Source organism: Diplotaxodon limnothrissa, linkage group LG22, assembly GCF_057381915.1.
Source record: "Diplotaxodon limnothrissa isolate DT_005_m linkage group LG22, D_limnothrissa_male_GT1.1, whole genome shotgun sequence".
NCBI lineage: Eukaryota > Metazoa > Chordata > Actinopteri > Cichliformes > Cichlidae > Diplotaxodon > Diplotaxodon limnothrissa.
Window position 1 is genome coordinate 2,244,328 of NC_140616.1, and position 19,659 is coordinate 2,263,986.

Sequence of the window (19,659 nt, forward strand, 5' to 3'; positions counted from 1 at the left end):
ATGTCCTCAGATATTTATGCCAAACCAGATCTATCAAAGAAGGTGAGATACAGCAGAAAGGAGGACGGAGCAGAGTGGGAGCAGAGGGAGGTGGATATCTACGAGAGTACAGATGAGATCAGAGATAGTTATGATCATTTTCAGTCACAGGAAGGAGGTAAGTCAATTATGAATCTAAATGTACTTCCAGTTTGTTACAGTCAGCTTTTAAAGCCAAATTACTGCAGCCCACCAAACATCTGTTTCTCCATTTGCTGTATGAACCTTTTTAATTTAAATTCTTTCCCACAATAGTTTGTACGTCACTTATTGATTAATAGGAACTTCTTTCAGTCACAGCGCAGATGTTATATTTCCTTTGTTTTTTGGCAACCGGCCCTTTTTTGACGTTAAGCTGATACAACCACAACCACAGGTCTGTTAACCACAGAGTGACAGGAAATAAGCACAAACCAACATCCACACTGCTTTCTAACAGGACCACAGACTCTGAATCCTCCTTCAGTCCTGAAGGGCTCTTTCAGATGTGCTACACTGGGTCTAAGAGTGCTGTGCCTCCTGATGTTAGCTGGGATCATCATCCTGTCCATATGCTGTAAGATAAGATACAACCTCTGAACTTCTCCTGCAAATGAATGTATGACTGATACTGAATCCCAGCAGCCAACAAACATGCAGCTTCACAACCAGAACGTGTCCTTCTGCCACAGCAAATACAGGAAGTACATGAAGCCAACACAGAAGCAGCAAAAACTGCAGTTCCTTTAATGACCACTGGAGGCTGATGCTGAAAGCGAGTCAGTCCCCACAGACTCCCATGTTAAAATGAGCACCTTTGCTGCAGTAAAAACATGTTTCCCTTCAGGACCAAATGAGTTTTGGTCTCTAAGGATAGTTTGCTCTTCATAAAAACTGCACGGTGGCATTTTAAATGGAATTCTCTGATCAATAATATGAGCTGCTGTGTGGTACAGCCTGACCAACACGTTGGTTTTGCTGACTGAGCTTCTAGTATTTCATGAGTCTGTTACTTAGCACTGATTAGCAGGTGTGTGTCTGTGTGCATGATTCCTGGCTCATATCTTGTGTGTGTTGTGGAGTGAATGTTCTTGTTGTTCCTTCAAACTCTTCACTCAACACGGTGATTCTGTGATTATCTCAACAAAGCAGACAGGCAGCAGCATCTGCTGCAGACTGATGCAGGTGCAGCCACACTATGTTAGACAGTGGCCGTCTGTCATTGTGCGACTAGTTAGTTCACTTGGTGCATTAAGCAGGTAGCTAACAAGCTAATGTTAGCTCCATTCATCTGCTGGGATACATCAATGAATCTTTTTTTATTACATCAAATCACAACAACAGTTGCCTCGAGGTTCTTTATATTATCAGGTAAAGACTCCACAATAACAAAAACAACAACACAGAGAAAACTCCCAGCAGCTGCTGATGTTTGGATTTTAAGGTGGTTTGATTCTATGTTTTAAATCAGTTGATGATCTTCAGCTGACCTTTAGCTCCTGGTGGAGCTGTGACAGACTTAATGCTGGATCAGCAGAAACATCACAAATCTATGATGTGAGAACAGAGACGCCTGCAAAAGGACGTCTGAAAGCAGGAAGTTCCTGGAAGCTGCAGGAAGAAACATTTATTAATTATAAATAAGCAGAAAGAGGAAGTGTTGAAGCCTCAGAGCAGCTTTGACTGAATGTAAAAAGACATATTTTCAGTGAGAACAGGCACATGTCACATGAGTCAGAATCTATTCTTTCAAAGCATATAGATAACATCTCTGACTGCAGGTGTAGAAATGCTGTTTGACTCTTCACCTTCTTCCTCCACACTGAAGCACAATTATTCTGAATCTTGTCAGTGGTTTTTGTTCACAGTTGATACGTATTTAGCTCATCAGATTTCCTGTAGTTCTAACACCTCCACCCACAGGACATGTTAAAGAGCAATGGCTGCAAGTTTCTGACTCTTATTGATATTTGACAAAGCAGAGGAAGAAGATTATTTCTGTTCAACGTTTCACTCATTTTATTTTATTTTATTTTATTTTGGTTTCACTGAAATATTTCAGATGCTTTGAACAAGAGTGAGCTGCAGGATGAACTTCAAGGTAAGCAAACACCAAGTTCTTATATCACAGATATATTTGTAGAACATTTTAACTTAATTTGAATCTTTTTACTCTAAAGGCACAAAAACCAGCCTGACTCAGTTACAGAGCCGTTATGATGAACTGAGTAAAAACCACAGTCAGCTACAGGAAGAAGTGAAGAAGCTGAAGGAGAAGATAGAAGGTAATAAAGTTTGAATAACTGATAGAAAACATCAGTGTTACACAGTGATAACCTGATTGTGTCTTTGTTTTGAATCCTAAATGTTTGATTCTGTGTAACAGTTTCTCTGTATAAATGTAAGTTTCAGTTCATTATGAATAAGAGAGAAAACCTGAGTTTAAATGAAGCATTTACAGGGAAAATGACAGGAACCAAAGATTAATGTGATACAACAGGACACAAAGTCTGACTTTAAAACATGTGTTTGACTTTAAGGGAAGTGGTGTCCAGAAGAATGGACGAGGTTTGGAAGCAAGTTTTACTTTAAATACACTGAGTGGAAAACTTGGTCTGAGAGCAGGAGAGCCTGTCAGGATAAAGGAGCTGATCTGGTGATGATAAACAGCAAAGAGGAACAGGTGGGTGTGTTTGTTCATGTCTGTGTGATCTTTGATGGAGCTGACAGTGAGTTACAAAGTTCTTCATACTGTGAATTAAAGCCACACATTGATGATAAGTATACATGTGCAAACATACAGACACATAAACAAAGCAGCACATTCATTCCATCAGAAACACAACAGTTAGAAACTATGGAGGAAAATAAAGGGGAAAAGATTGAGGGAGAGCTAACCTGTAAAAATGAGTTTCAGCCGTTAACAGTCAGCTGACCTGATAGTCTGAGGAAGGCTGTTCCACAGTTTGGCTGCAACAAGCTCAAAAGCACGATGGCCTCTGGTGTTCAAATCAGAGCGAGGGACAGTTGGGAGACGCTGATTAGATGATCAGAGAGGCCGGCTGCAGTGATAAGGTCCAAGAAGCTCTGCTATATAAGCAGGGGCCTGTTCATGCACAGCTTTATATGTTCATAACAGGATTTAAAAGAGGATTCTGAATTTCACTGTAAGCCAGTGAAGAGAAGCAAGAATAGGTGAGATATGAGACTGCAGGCCAGGTTTTGTTTGCAGCCTTGCTGCTGAGTTCTGCACTAACTGCAGACCAACTATGGAGGACTGAGAAATGCAGGTGAAAAGTGAATTACAATAATCAGGCAGGAGAAAGTATGAACTCAAAGTTCCAGATGATTGAATCACAGTAAAGATTTGATCTTTGCAATATTTCTGAGGTAAAGGAAACAAGACTGGCTGACCTTTGACATGTGAGGCTCAAAATGCAGCTGTTGGTTCAAAATGATCTTTAACAGGTGATTGGATGTTACTGGTGAGGGGGACGATGTACTGACTGACCTCCTCAGAGAAACTGAGCCAAACAGCACAACTTCAGTTTGAGATGAAGGAAGTTTAAATCCATGAAGTGATGACAGAGAAGCATTCACTGAGGCAGGAGAGGCTCGACAGAAAAGCATTAGTGTGTGTGTCATCTGCACAGCAGTGCTAGGAGATCCCATTAAAACCATTAAGCAGATGTCACAGGGGCAGCATTTATAAAGAGAACAGAACTGGTCCAAGGACTGAGGCATGTGGGACTCAGATGAGGACACACATTGATTAATATGAAGTATCTGTTTGATAAGTATGAAGAAAACCATGTGAGAGCAGCACCAGTGATGCCAGTTTGTAGTGTGTTAATAAGAGGAGCACCATCAACAGTATGAAGGCTGCAGAGAAGTCAAGCAGGACTCAAATGGAGTCTTTATCCCAGCGCAGAAGAATCTGGTTAGTAACTTTCATGAAAGCTGTTTCAGTGCTGTGGTTTGTCTGGAACCAGGTTGGAATTGATCAAAGATCTGAAGGAGCTGACGAGCAACTTGATTTAAAACAGTGGGATGTAAGGAGGGTTGATCCCACTCACAAAGACTCTGGCTGTTTGAAAGTCAGCTGAAATGAAAGGGACTGGTTTCTAATAGAGAGAAGTCAGGGGGAGATGGCAGCAGGAAGGAGTTTGAACTCCAACAACAGAACTGGAGGAGAGACTTGGGGCGGTTGAAGAGGTACAGACTTGAACTCTGACCTGATACTGTTGATGTTGCCAGTGAAGAAATCTAAAAATGTCCACAGTCATTAGAAGACATGGGAGTGACAGCAGTTTGTCTCTGGGAAGACAACACTGACTGTAAGCCTGTCAAAGATGATACATCTGTGGTTGGATAGTAGGTCAGACATGTGGAAGGTCAGCGTTATGTGTGGGGCCGACAACATGATGCACTACATGAAATGATGCTGCAGTGTTCATCAATTGTGTGGCAGTGTTGTTAGAGGGATCATCAATAAGCAAATTAGACTCATCTACTAAAATGACTTTATGAACAATAACCGATGAGAGAAGATTAGAGAATCCATTCAGGAAATGATTGCAGGATTTGGGAGGTGGATCGATTACAATACAGCAAACTGGAGATTCACATTGAATTATGAAGGAGAGGAATTCAAAGCAGTTAAAGAACCAGGATTAAATGGGAACCAGTTCAGATGATCCTTAGAAACCAAGTCAACACAAAACATTGAAATAACAGAAATGTTATAAAATGAGAGAAATCCTCATAATCCAGATTATTTTTCTGATTCAATCCAACTGAATCAAATGATTTGTTAACACTGATTCCACTGCAACACTGACTGAGTTACAGGAGGAGCTGATATTCATTGATTCTTTGGCTCTTTCTGATTTCTGCACAGTGGAAGAAAAGTTTCATCACAGTTATTCTTCCTTCAGACATGTTCACAAGATGATGTCACTACAACAGAAGTGCTGAATCATGACTGGAGACAATATTTGTGTCTCTTCTCAAACAGGAATTTGTCAATGAATTTGGAGGATACTCTTGGATTGGTCTGGAAGCTAAATGGACATCAGGAGGATATGAATGGGAATGGGTGGACGGATCAGCGCTGACAGAAACGTGAGACATTAGTTTGTTTCTATTCCAGAGTTATTATTTAGAAGTGAAACACTGATGTTTTGGAAGATAGATCAGCAATACATGAGCTGAGCTATTTTCCAACAGCCCCACAAACTGAATGTAAAGAAAAGCAGAAATCCTCCTTTGAATGAACAGCTGTGCTTGAACTCTCTTCATCTGCAGTCTGTGATGACGTTCAGTTACAACAAGTCAGTTTGAAGGAATCAGGATTGAAACATGTTCAAAGCAGCGACCGACACATTTCACTTTGTTCAATTTGTCTTCATGTTTTTGTGCTGTAATGTTTCTTTTCTCACAGAACAAAAAGTGTTTCAGAGAATTCCTGTCTCTTCTTCTTTGGTGTTTGTAAAACTTCAGAACATATGAAGGAAGAAGCTTCAGTAAATATGACCTGATAGACACACATTTCAAAGTGATGTCTGTAAACAGCTGACAAAACAGTTTCAAACAGCAGAAAGTCAGCTCTGACTTCTTTTTATTCTCCATTTTTACAGCAGGAAGATTTCATATTCATCAAAGCTTGAAAGCTGTTTTAGTGTGCATGATGATTCTCAGAGAAAAGTCTAAAGGAGGGAAAGTGGGCGAGAAACCTGGGAAAGAAATACAGCAAATATTGGAAATATTCCAAAAGAGACGCATATTTATATGAATGTGACAATAGTTATGAGTTTAGTCCAGTTTCATATCAGATTTGATCTCTCTGACAGGTTCTGGGGAACAGGATGGTCAGATCCTTATTCTGGTCACTATGCAGTCTGCTGTGACGGTGATGGGAAATGGACACAGTCACTTGAATACGATAATTATGATAATAATTATGTGTACATGACCTTCATCTGTGAGAAATGAGTTTGGTGCTTTGATGTAAATGTTTGAATAATCCAACCAAAGACACCTCACTATGAAATGTCCTGCATGAGCCTCAGACTCAGCTTACAGTCTTTACTTGTTCATTCTGCATCATATATTGATTACATATATTGTCCCTCTGTGCTCTGTGCTGTACAGTAAGGTTGGAAGTCATCCACACAAAACCTTGAAGTACTTCATTACTCTGTAGTTCCAGCAAATTGTTCTAATAAAAGTCAAAGTGCAGCTTGTCTTTACTTTGCTTTACTTGGTTTATTCATCAGCCTGTTGGTCCTAAAACTACAGTTCTTGGTCTTGTTTCAAAAAGTTCAGAAAAAAATATGTTTGATTAATAAGAATTTTAAAGGTTCTGATCAGCTGGAACATCAGAAGGACATTTTTAAACCTCTGTGTATGTGAAAGTGACAGAAAGACATTAAATGTTAATTGTGTTATGTGAGTCATGTATATTTAGTTTTGCATTTTATATGGAAGTTGTATTTAATTTTTTGTATGATGGATTTGAAAAACAAATATTTCACATAAAGCTTTAAGTGTTGATGACTTTAATTACAGATAAATTAACTTACTCAGTAACTTATTGGTTGAATTGTAAACGAGAGAAAACGGCTTCAGAGCTCTAAGTGTCGCTATATTAAAGGTTCAACATTTAACTTGGAGACACTTTGAAATATTTCAAAACATCAACTCTCCTGCTTGTCTGACATTAAGACTTGGATGACTCTTAACTTCTTACACCTTAATGAAAGCAAAACTGAAGTCATTGTGTTTGGGCTTCCTAAAGATCCCAACTTCTCTCTTGACTTTTTGGGACCCCTAACCTCCGATTGCACTTCTTCCATTAAGAGTCTTGGAGTTATTTTTGACAATGCTTTTAAACTTGATAAACAAATCAGCTATATATAAAACAATAGAACAAAAATATTCTTGTAACAGTGCACATATAGTGCATTTAGTACAATTGGCTTCAGTTGAGGTATTATTTCAGCTTTTCTAATGCTAATCAGCTGCTCCTGTTTGTAAACCCGCTTGTTCCCATGATTACGCATCATAACTCATCATCATTATTCATCTATGTATTACTTTTATGTATTAGTCATCTATTTGTTGTAATCATCCATCCTTGCAGTTGTTTATTACACAAAATAAATTATATTATCATACTTCTGGCCACATAGCGCTGATATTCACTGCACATGCCCATATTAACCTTAACCAGAGGGTTTAAACAACAAACAGTGTTTACATACCATATATGCTTCTGCCGTGGCCTGGTGGACAAGAAATTGGTTAAGGGTTCCCCGAGCTTTCACGCCCCTCATGTTCTTCATGTGCCCACCACTAGAAGCATGCCTATGGAAAAAGTGCGCCGGCACACAGTGCAGTGCGCTTTAAAGGTGTTATCGTGCACTTTTCCAGCCAGGTGTTTCCCTTTTCCAAGTCCTCCCTGTACTTTTGCAGCCTTTTTTTTCTTTCTCTGAGTGAACAAACATTGCTGCTCTAATGCTGGGCGCACACTGTGTGAATTTTGGCCCATTTTGAGACGATTTTTGAGTCATGCGACCGACTTGGTGATCGGCCCGATTTTGGCCTTCATCGTGCATCGTGTAGTATACGTGGGATAACGAGAAGCACACTGTTCACGCGCAAACACGTAAACGTCGGTGAAAAAGACGGAGCAGCACGGCTGTGCAGCCTGTGATCTGGACACCAGCGATGGAGGCACAACTTGTAGAACTTTGGAAAGCTCATCCGAGCCTTTTCCATGTGGCCTCACAAAATTATCACGACCACAACAACCATGAAAATAGTTGGATTTACATGCTGCTCAATCACAGCTGCCTGATCATGTTTTTCATTAGCAATTTAGCAAAGTTGATGGTGGTGGTGTGTCTGTGTGAGTGAAAGACAGAGAGGGAGAGCGAGCGACAGATTTTCTGTTATAACCTTCATGTTATGGAGGCACAGTGTGAGCACTCAGGTCGCATCAGAGCATCGGGCCGTATAGTGTGAGACCTGCATCGTGACCTACCAACTTCTAACCCCTGCGAGTCAATCGTGCAGTTTGAGCAGGAGCTGAATAACGTGACTGAAAAAATCGCACAGTGTCTGCCCAGCTTTAGGTGTACTGTCATCCGAGACTTGCACCGCAGTGTCAGCGTTTGTTTCCCTGTTGGCCATGCTTCTTGTTGTGGTCACCTGTTGTCTTCCGGTATTTTCTCCGTAAGCGACCTTTCCTCGACCAATGAGATGAGCGGTAATCTGAATTGTCATAAGTGTGCTGTCAGCTCATTGGTCACAAAGCAGGAGAGGGGCTGGGAATTATGTTTTCAAACAAAGCGTTAATTCCATTAACATTTATAGACTACTTTTGATTCTCACTGTATTACGGGACAAAGTGCGTCCCTTATTAGCTCAATACGGGACGTGTACTTTTGTTTCTAAATACGGGACGATTCCGTTTTTTAAGGGACGGTTGGCAACCCTAATCGCATAACCACTTAGCTGGCCGCGGCTGAACTAGCAGGCTCAAGAAAGGAAAAAACACTAAACACTCATAATAAACAAAACTGTCACAACATTGCAATACTATGAAAACACATCTTAAACATAATTAAACACATTTACTACTATTCTGACTGGTTAGTTGTTTTTTTGTCACAGTGCATTGAACTGCAATAGCGGTGCTATGTGAGCTAGGCTAACTCACCAGAATAGTTCAAAAGGCTCGAAGAAACACTCCGACTCCTTCGAGGTAGGTACCCGTCTTTGGTTCACCGCTAACGACAGCTCTCTCACAAATATTAATTGAACCTCTTTTCTCTCTTTCAACTGGGAAAAACCGTGCTCCGCGGCAGCATGGAGGTTTTCCTTGCCGTCTTTGTTCTTCTACACCACACCTTCACGCGCACCGAGATGCAGGTGATGCCTTCAGGGCAAGCCCGGGAATTAAACTATCAGACGAGAACTACGATGCATTCAAAGAACCCTGTACTTCTGATTGCTGTAAATCTTACGAGGGTTACATTTGTTTCTTTTTTCATTCAAGCTGAAGTCCGGGACAAACTGTGTTCCTTTTCAAATCAAATCAAATGACTTTTATAGTCACATCACATGTGCAGGTACACTGGTACACTACATGTGAGTGAAATTCTTGTGTGCGATCTTCACAAGCAACAGAGGTGTGCAAAAATACAATACCATAAGAACAAGCAAAATATAAGAATGGCATATTACTGAATGTGTATACTAAATATGTTTTTCTACGTGTGTGTACATATGTGTGTGTGTGTGTGTGTGTGTGTGTGTGTGTGTGTGTGTGTGTGCGCGCGTGCGTATGTACATATTTTACAAATTAAATAGAGTAAACAATAAGATAAAATACATAAAATATACAGAGGTTGGTAGTTGGACATGTGCAAAACAAGTGGCATTTATATACAGTGTGTAGTGCATAATGTTGAAGTTCCAGTAGTGAAGCTGAGGTGTCTATGACGTGTTCAGCAGTCTGATGGCCTGATGGAAAAAGCTGTCTCTCAGTCTGCTGGTACGGGACCGGATGCTGCAGAACCTCCTTCCTGATGGAAGTAGTCTGAACAGTTTATGGCTGGGGTGACTGGAGTCCTTGATGATCCTCCCCGCTTTCCTCAGGCACCGCTTCCTGTAGATGTCCTGGAGGGAGGGAAGCTCACCTCCAATTATCCGTTCAGAGCACCGCACTACTCTCTGGAGAGCTTTGCGGTTGTAAGCGGTGCTGTTGCCATACCAGGTGGTGATGCATCCAGTGAGGATGCTCTCAATGGCACAGTGATAGAAGGTCCTGAGGATGCGGGGGCTCATGCCGAATCTTTTCAGTCTCCTGAGAAAGAAGAGGCGCTGCTGCGCCTTCTTCACTGTTTTGTTTGTGTGTACTGACCACGTAAGATCCTCAGCCAGATGTACACCAAGGAAGCGGAAGCTGCTCACTCTCTCCACAGCAGCGCCGTTGATGGTGATGGGGGTGTGTACTTCTCTGCACCTCCGGAAGTCCGCTATCAACTCCTTTGTCTTTGCGACGTTGAGGGTGAGATGGTTGTCTTGACACCAGTGGGTCAGGGCGCTGACCTCCTCCCTGTAAGCCGTCTCATCACCGTTGGTGATAAGACCCACCACTGTAGTGTCGTCCGCAAACTTCACAATGATGTTGGAGTTGTTAGTGGCCGTGCAGTCGTAGCTGTAGAGTGAGTACAGGAGAGGGCTCAGTACACACCCCTGTGGAGCACCAGTGTTCAGTGTGATGGGGGATGAGGTGATGCTGCCCAGTCTGACCACTTGGCGTCTGTCAGACAGGAAGCTAAGGATCCAGCTGCAGAGGGAGCTGCTCAGTCCTAGATCCTGCAGTTTCCTGTCCAGCTTCGAGGGAACGATGGTATTGAATGCTGAGCTGTAATCTACAAACAGCATCCTCACATACGTGTCTCTCTTCTCCAGGTGTGACAGGGCAGTGTGTAGTGTCAGGGCTATGGCATCATCAGAATCAGAATCAGAATCGTGTTTATTGGCCAAGTATATGTGCAGACACATACAGGGAATTTGGTTCCGGTAGATGGTGGCTCTCAAGCACAGCAATGTAAATCACACACACACACGCGCACACGCACACGCACACACAGGCACACACGCACACACACACACGCACACGCACACACACACAGACACACACGTGTCTATATATACACATTACACACACACACACAAAGCTGTGTAAACCAACTATAAATAACGAATCTAAACTTATATACATAAAATACAGAAATGAATGAGGTGGAGTGAATACTACAAAATGTACATAAGGTGCAGTTGCAGTCTGGCAGTGGAAGCAGTGTGACAGGTCAACTGTTAAGAAGGGAGATGGCGAGGGGAAAGAAACTGTTCCTGTGTCGGGTGGTCCTGGTCTGCAGGCTTCTGTACCGTCTGCCAGAGGGCAGCAGATCAAAAAGTCTGTGTGCAGGGTGTGAGGGGTCTGCGATGATTTTCCCTCCCCGTTTCCTGGTTCTTGAGAGGTACAGATCCTGGATGGAGGGCAGGGGGGCGCCGATGATCCTTTCTGCTGCCCGTACAGTCCGCTGCAGTCTGCTCCTGTCCTGTTTAGTGGCTGCTCCATACCAGACTGTGATGGAGGAGCACAGGACAGACTCAATGACCGCAGTGTAGAACTGGATCAGCAGCTCCTGTGTCGACTGTACTCCCCCAGTTGTCTCAGGAAGTACATCCTCTTCAAGGAACTTGAAGATCTTCACAGCTGACACAGGGCTGTCTGATATGGTGAGGGGGAGCAGAGTTGAGGGATGTCTCCTGAAGTCCACTGTCATCTCTACAGTCTTAAGCGTGTTCAGCTCCAGATTGTGCTGACTGCACCAGAGTACCAGCTGCTCAACTTCCTGCCGGTATGCAGACTCATCACCATCTTGAATGAGGCCAATGACAGTGGTGTCATCTGCAAACTTTAGGAGTTTGACAGCCGAGTTCTTGGAGGTGCAGTCGTTAGTGTAGAGGGAGAACAGTAGTGGTGAGAGGACACATCCTTGAGGGACCGGGTTTCAGAGGTGATCTCCCCCAGCCTCACTTGTTGCTTTCTGTCTGTCAGGAAGCTGGTGATCCACAGACAGGTAGCTGGTGACACGCTGAGCTGGGAGAGTTTGGAGGAAAGAAGTTCAGGCACAATGGTGTTAAAAGCCGAACTAAAGTCCACAAACAGGACCCTGGCATAAGTTCCCGGGCGGTCAAGGTGTTGCAGGATGTAATGCAGCCCCATGTTCACTGCATCATCCACCGACCTGTTTGCCCGGTAGGCAAACTGCAGAGGGTCCAGCTGGTGGCCTGTAATGTCTTTCAGATGGGCTAGTCGTTCGAAGGATTTCATGACCACAGACGTCAAGGCGACAGGTCTGTAGTCATTCAATCCTGTGATGGTGGGTTTCTTGGGAACAGGGATGATGGTGGAGCGTTTGAAGCAGGAGGGAGCTTCACACAGCTCCAGGGATGTGTTGAAGATGCGAGTAAAAATGGGAGCCAGCTGTTCAGCACAGGTTTTGAGGCAGGAGGGTGAGACAACGTCTGGTCCGGGGGCTTTCCTGGGCTTCTGTTTCTGGAATAGTCGGCTCACATCCTGAGTGTGTATTCTGAGTTTCAGGGAGGAGGAAAGGGGGGTGAGAGGTGTGGTGGTGGTCGTTGAGTCTTGATTGGGGAGGGGCAGGGTGAAGGGGGGAGAGGTGGACCTGTTGTGGCGGTATGCAAATTGTAGAGGGTCCAGTGAGTCGGGTAGTGCAGAGCAGATGAAGTCCCTGACCAGCTTCTCGAAGCATTTGCTTACGATGGGGGTCAGGGCTACAGGTCGCCAGTCGTTCAATGAGGAGATGGTGGAGGATTTGGGTACAGGGACGATGGTGGCCATTTTGAAGCAGGCTGGGACTACAGACAGAGAGAGGGAAAGGTTGAAGATGTGCGTGAACACTCCAGACAGCTGAGCCGCGCATGACTTGAGGACGCGGCCGGGAATCCCGTCCGGACCAGTAGCTTTGCGTGCGTTCACCTTCCTGAAGCACTTCCGCACATCCTCCTCAGACACAGTGTGCGCACTGACGTCATTTACCGCGTAATATTTTCTCTGAATGTGGGACGATTCCGTTTGTACGGGACGGCAACTCTACTAACTAACCTTATGAACATCCACCTGCTGGCCTCTGTGGAAGCTCCGCCACAGCCACCACCAAACAACTGAGTTATTTTGACACATCGGCCAGCATCTGGCCAATCCAACACCTTTCATTGTTTATACCGTTACTAAAAAAATGAAATAAATAATCATCGGCCGTAAAAACAAAAAATCACCGCCAGTCCAGCTGTGGTTACTAACAAGAAAATGCACTCGCGTTACTATTTTTCAACAAACAGACGGTTGAAGCTGTGTTCAGCTTACTGCATCTTATATCAGTTGCACGTAAGTAGCTGTAAGTAATCTGGATGCTACAGATTGCCCACGGACAGCAATCACTTTCTGGTAGACGATCAGTTTTTGGCACAACACCTGGAGCTCAGGGGGCAAAACAATGGCACGAGTGCTGCTGTTTGACTGAGGAAGAATAAAGTAGTCGTGGTAAGCCAATCACATGACCACTTCAAGATGACAAAGCAACAAGGTTTGTAAATTGTGCCACGTAAAACCGGAGTCATGATAAACAAGATATACGCAGCGTTTTTCCCTCAATAGTTTCGTCACGTTTGCTGTCTAAGGACAGCGCAGCGAGACCTCTCTGCTTATGAACAAAAAATAAAAAAAACAAAACAAAAACATCCATTTTGTGTTGGTGGAAAAATGCACCATGTCGACCAATTAAAAAATGATATGGCAACATGACATTTGGTTGTTTAGGAAAAGGGAGATGTTTTAGGAGTGACAGAGAGAGAGAGAGAGATTTGTGACGTTTAGTGTGTTTGGAGTGTGTGGTTAGTGTGTTGTCTTGTGTAGTTAGTGTGTAGTGTTGTGGATAGTTTTGTGTTGTGTGTCAGAACAATGAGGCGACTGCTGTCTCCAGGTAGAAACAGGAGTGATACAGCTGCTGCTGTCAGACCTGCAGGTATCAGGCTGTGATGTTTCCTTTATAGTGGACAGAAATATTTGGCACAAATAATTTGTGTGACATCTTGTTGAAGAACAGCTGATTGTTCTGTAAATAGTTTGAAATGGTTATTTAAAAAATCAAGGTAAAATTAAATGGATGCAAATAACTTTGTTGTTTGCAAAACTTGTGCATAGGATTTTAAAATTGACAGTTTATATTTGCATTTAAAGTTATGAAATATGATCATTAAACATGTTTGTGGTTGTTACAGTTTTTTGTCTGATTTTGATCAGTTGTGTTAATACAGTTTGTCAAAATGAAAACATGACTGTAAATTCAGACACGTGAGGTTGTGCTGAAGAGAATGAGACCAAACAAGGCAAGTAAATAGTTTTTAAAGGTGAAATGTGGAGGAAACATCAAAAGTAGTTAAAAATGGATTATACCCTGGACCCCAGAGTGTTAAACATTTTTTTAAAGTAACACAAAAGTTACTTTTCAAGTAATTAATTACTTTTAGAATCTAGTAACTCAGTTACTTTTTGAAGAAGTAACTAGTTACTATAATTAATTACTTTTTCATAGGAACTTTCCTGACACTGCTATCTACACACTCCAAACACACTAAACATGACAAGTCTCTCACATCTCAAGACTCGCTGTCAATCTCTCTCTCTCTCTCTCTCTCTCTCTTCCCCCCCCCCCCCCCCCCCCATTTTATCTCGGCTGTAACATGATGATGATGTCAAATGAGGACACGAGGATGCGTGGCACATTACATGTTGCACAACGTATTCGTGAGTTTCATATCAGATAAGAAAAATATTTTCAGAAACCGTTCAGATGCACTTTTATCATTTTGTCCTATAAATTTGTTCCATCATGTGACTCGGCTGTCATATAAACACGTCTGTGTTCTTATTTAGTCACAGATCAGATCATCACATCTGTCAGGACAGAAAGACTAGCAGCAGTAAAAAGTACTGCAGAGGCTCAGGTTCATGTTCAGCCCAGGCTCTGTGCTGCAGCTCAGCCCCTCTCTCTCCACTTTCTTTACTGTTTCAATGGTCTCTGTCCAAAAAACAAGAACAAAGAAATATCTGTGAAAAAGTAGAGTTCATAAACTCAAGTCATGAATGAATAAATAAATAAAATAAAATGCAAACATTTTATTTTGAAGGAAATTTAGTTTAATTTGTTGAATAAACCCAGAAAGTTGATTCTGTTTATCTGGACTTTGTGTTATCAGTTTTAATTCTAACTATGAACAAAATGTGGTTTAGCTTTTCCTGTCATGACGTCTGTACCTCCTGTTGAAAGCAGCTCACAGAGAGACAGAGACAGCGAAGCGACAGCAGCATCAGAATACAGAGGACCAACATTTACTTATGATTTACTGCAGAATCAGAATCAGCTTCACATAGAAAAGCTCCAGTTAACAGAGAAACACAGCGACTGAGTGACGGCTCTGCTGCACAGGAAACTGACACTGCTGAAAACTGAGCATCTTAAAATGTCTCCCATCATTGATGAGGATCCAGAGTTGAGCATGAATGTGAAATACAGCAAAGGAGAGGACAGAGGAGAGAGACTGGAGGGACTGGTCCTCCTCCATGAGAATGTGGACTCCTGCACAGACCGTCAGGTCCATGTTTCAACACAGGACGGAGGTAAGTATCAAATACTGAGGCATCAGGAATCAGGAGAGACTGTTTCCATCTTCTCAATAAAATATCAAACTAATACAGATCCATCAAAGCTTTTGGATCCAGAGACTCAGTTTATTCATGGTGTGGAGGAAAGTTCAAGCTTTGGTGAAGGTGTGCAGTCTCTGCTCTTATCATGGTTTATATGTTTCTATATTTTTTAATGTTTTCTGTTTATTTAGAGAATAAATGATAAAAAGTGTCTAGTTTAAAGTATCAGTGTGTTATTTTAGTAAGTGTAGAAACAAGCTGACAGAAAAGTGTTGGAGGAGTTATCTCACAGATCAGTGGTGAAGGCAGAAATATAAGAAACAAGGAAGTGTTGCTCGACACTGTGGAGCGAGTATAACCACAGAAACTACTCGAAGCACACTTGTCACAGCTAGTTTTAGCTGACAGGAAATCAGACCAATGAATAACAACTCTGTTTTCATTTCAGCAAATCATGGAGATATTGTTTTAATGACATAATATTCATGTTATAATAACCAACATTGTCCTCATGATCTGGTCTTTGTGTGAAACACGCTGATACACATTCGTCTGTTTCTGAGTCACATCAAAGCGTTTCTCTGTCAATCAGAGTCTCTGTTCTCACATATGTAAAAGTCACCTGAAGACAAACATGTGACAAAGTCTCCTGTAAATATCAAAACTGCTGGAATGAACTTGTTCAGCTCATCATCAGGTCGGCTGCAGGTGGAAAGTCTTTCTGACGATAAACCAATAAAATACGCTTGAAAAATGGGAAACAAATTATGATTAAAACATGTTTAATAATTAAATTAACAAATTCTTTTCTCTCCATTTTGCCTTCGTAGAAATAAAAGCCCAGAAGAAGCTTCCAGCTGTGAAAAGAAGCCGTTTCAGAGCTGTTGAAGTGAAGCTGGTGGTTCTGTATCTGCTGATTCTGGCTGGAATCACAACACGCTGTGAGGAGTTTTATTATCATGCTCATGATACACTCCCATGTTAAAATGAGCACCTTTGCTGCAGTAAAAACATGTTTCCATTCAGGACCAAATGAGTTTTGGTCTCTAAGGATAGTTTCCTCTTCATAAAAACTGCACGGTGGCATTTTAAATGGAATTCTCTGATCAATAATATGAGCTGCTGTGTGGTACAGCCTGACCAACACGTTGGTTTTGCTGACTAAGCTTCTAGTATTTCATGAGTCTGTTACTTAGCACTGATTAGCAGGTGTGTGTCTGTGTGCATGATTCCTGGCTCATATCTTGTGTGTGTTGTGGAGTGAATGTTCTTGTTGTTCCTTCAAACTCTTCACTCAACACGCTGATTCTGTGATTATCTCAACAAAGCAGACAGGCAGCAGCATCTGCTGCAGACTGATGCAGGTGCAGCCACACTATGTTAGACAGTGGCCGTCTGTCATTGTGCGACTAGTTAGTTCACTTGGTGTATTAAGCAGGTAGCTAACAAGCTAATGTTAGCTCCATTCATCTGCTGGGATATATCAATGAATCTTTTTTTATTACATCAAATCACAACAACAGTTGCCTCGAGGTTCTTTATATTATCAGGTAAAGACTCCACAATAACAAAAACAACAACACAGAGAAAACTTCCAGCAGCTGCTGATGTTTGGATTTTAAGGTGGTTTGATTCTATGTTTTAAATCAGTTGATGATCTTCAGCTGACCTTTAGCTCCTGATGGAGCTGTGACAGACTTAATGCTGGATCAGCAGAAACATCACAAATCTATGATGTGAGAACAGAGACGCCTGCAAAAGGACGTCTGAAAGCAGGAAGTTCCTGGAAGCTGCAGGAAGAAACATTTATTAATTATAAATAAGCAGAAAGAGGAAGTGTTGAAGCCTCAGAGCAGCTTTGACTGAATGTAAAAAGACATATTTTCAGTGAGAACAGGCACATGTCACATGAGTCAGAATCTATTCTTTCAAAGCATATAGATAACATCTCTGACTACAGGTGTAGAAATGCTGTTTGACTCTTCACCTTCTTCCTCCACACTGAAGCACAATTATTCTGAATCTTGTCAGTGGTTTTTGTTCACAGTTGATACGTATTTAGCTCATCAGATTTCCTGTAGTTCTAACACCTCCACCCACAGGACATGTTAAAGAACAATGGCTGCAAGTTTCTGACTCTTATTGATATTTGACAAAGCAGAGGAAGAAGATTATTTCTGTTCAACGTTTCACTCATTTTATTTTATTTTATTTTATTTTGCTTTCACTGAAATATTTCAGATGCTTTGAACAAGAGTGAAAACAACAAACTTCAAATCAAACACAATAAACTGAACCACAGTTACAACGAGCTACAGACTGAACATCAAGGTAAGAAAGTTTTTAAAATTAACAAGAAAATACTAATGTCAGATAAAATTTATATTTACATTTTTTAACATGTTTTTTTCTACAGAGACAAAACGACTCAACAGTCAGTTACAGGAAGAAGTGAAGAAGCTGAAGGAGAAGATAGAAGGTAATAAAGTTTGAATAACTGATAGAAAACATCAGTGTTACACAGTGATAACCTGATTGTGTCTTTGTTTTGAATCCTAAATGTTTGATGCTGTGTAACAGTTTCTCTGTATAAATGTAAGTTTCAGTTCATTATGAATAAGAGAGAAAACCTGAGTTTAAATGAAGCATTTACAGGGAAAATGACAGGAACCAAAGATTAATGTGATACAACAGGACACAAAGTCTGACTTTAAAACATGTGTTTGACTTTAAGAGAAGTGTCCTGATCGATGGACGAGATTTGGAAGCAGCTGTTACTTTAAATCCACTGAGAGTAAAACTTGGTCTGACAGCAGGAGAGCCTGTCAGGATAAAGGAGCTGATCTGGTGATGATAAACAGCAAAGAGGAACAGGTGGGTGTGTTTGTTCATGTCTGTGTGATCTTTGATGGAGCTGACAGTCATCTGTTACTTGTGTCTTTGACCTGCTGTCAGTCTGTGACCTGCTTCCTGTCTCCACTCTGATGGATTTCGCTCTGATTTCTGCACAGTGGAAGAAAAGTTTCATCACAGTTATTCTTCCTTCAGACATGTTCACAAGATGATGTCACTACAACAGAAGTGCTGAATTATGACTGGAGACAATATTTGTGTCTCTTCTCAAACAGGAATTTGTCAATGAACCGAACATGAGAGGACGCTCTTGGATTGGTCTGAGACCCAGACAGACATCAGGAGGATATGAATGGGAATGGGTGGACGGATCAGCGCTGACAGAAACGTGAGACATTAGTTTGTTTCTATTCCAGAGTTATTATTTAGAAGTGAAACACTGATGTTTTGGAAGATAGATCAGTAATACATGAGCTGAGCTATTTTCCAACAGCCCCACAAACTGAATGTAAAGAAAAGCAGAAATCCTCCTTTGAATGAACAGCTGTGCTTGAACTCTCTTCATCTGCAGTCTGTGATGACGTTCAGTTACAACAAGTCAGTTTGAAGGAATCAGGATTGAAACATGTTCAAAGCAGCGACCGACACATTTCACTTTGTTCAATTTGTCTTCATGTTTTTGTGCTGTAATGTTTCTTTTCTCACAGAACAAAAAGTGTTTCAGAGAATTCCTGTCTCTTCTTCTTTGGTGTTTGTAAAACTTCAGAACATATGAAGGAAGAAGCTTCAGTAAATATGACCTGATAGACACACATTTCAAAGTGATGTCTGTAAACAGCTGACAAACAGTTTCAAACAGCAGAAAGTCAGCTCTGACTTCTTTTTATTCTCCATTTTTACAGCAGGAAGATTTCATATTCATCAAAGCTTGAAAGCTGTTTTAGTGTGCATGATGATTCTCAGAGAAAAGTCTAAAGGAGGGAAAGTGGGCGAGAAACCTGGGAAAGAAATACAGCAAATATTGGAAATATTCCAAAAGAGACGCATATTTATATGAATGTGACAATAGTTATGAGTTTAGTCCAGTTTCATATCAGATTTGATCTCTCTGACAGGTTCTGGGCACCAGGACATGAGAATCCCAGTTATGATCCCTATGGAGCCTGCTGTGACGGTTATGGGAAATGGAGACGGATATATTCTTCTCATTCAACGACCTTCATCTGTGAGAAATGAGTTTGGTGCTTTGATGTAAATGTTTGAATAATCCAACCAAAGACACCTCACTATGAAATGTCCTGCATGAGCCTCAGACTCAGCTTACAGTCTTTACTTGTTCATTCTGCATCATATATTGATTACATATATTGTCCCTCTGTGCTCTGTGCTGTACAGTAAGGTTGGAAGTCATCCACACAAAACCTTGAAGTACTTCATTACTCTGTAGTTCCAGCAAATTGTTCTAATAAAAGTCA

At 41.6% G+C, this 19,659-nt stretch overlaps 1 protein-coding gene across 1 annotated transcript; it reads left to right on the forward strand.

Moving 5' to 3' along the window:
* LOC146609116 (CD209 antigen-like protein D) lies at window positions 1-19,659 on the forward strand. The gene is made up of 7 exons (XM_085345787.1): window positions 1-157; window positions 479-595; window positions 17,573-17,662; window positions 17,748-17,810; window positions 18,066-18,205; window positions 18,460-18,572; window positions 19,300-19,659. Exons 1-7 carry the CDS (start codon window positions 1-3, stop codon window positions 19,418-19,420), a joined length of 801 nt encoding a protein of 266 aa, XP_085201913.1. The 3' UTR covers window positions 19,421-19,659.

Coding starts and splice junctions, on each gene's coding strand:
- LOC146609116 (XM_085345787.1), top strand. CDS start 1: ATGTCCTCAGATATTTATGCCAAACCAGATCTATCAAAGAAGGTGAGA. Junction 158..478: donor TTTTCAGTCACAGGAAGGAG/GTAAGTCAATTA, acceptor GCTTTCTAACAG/GACCACAGACTCTGAATCCT. Junction 18,206..18,459: donor TAAACAGCAAAGAGGAACAG/GTGGGTGTGTTT, acceptor CTTCTCAAACAG/GAATTTGTCAATGAACCGAA.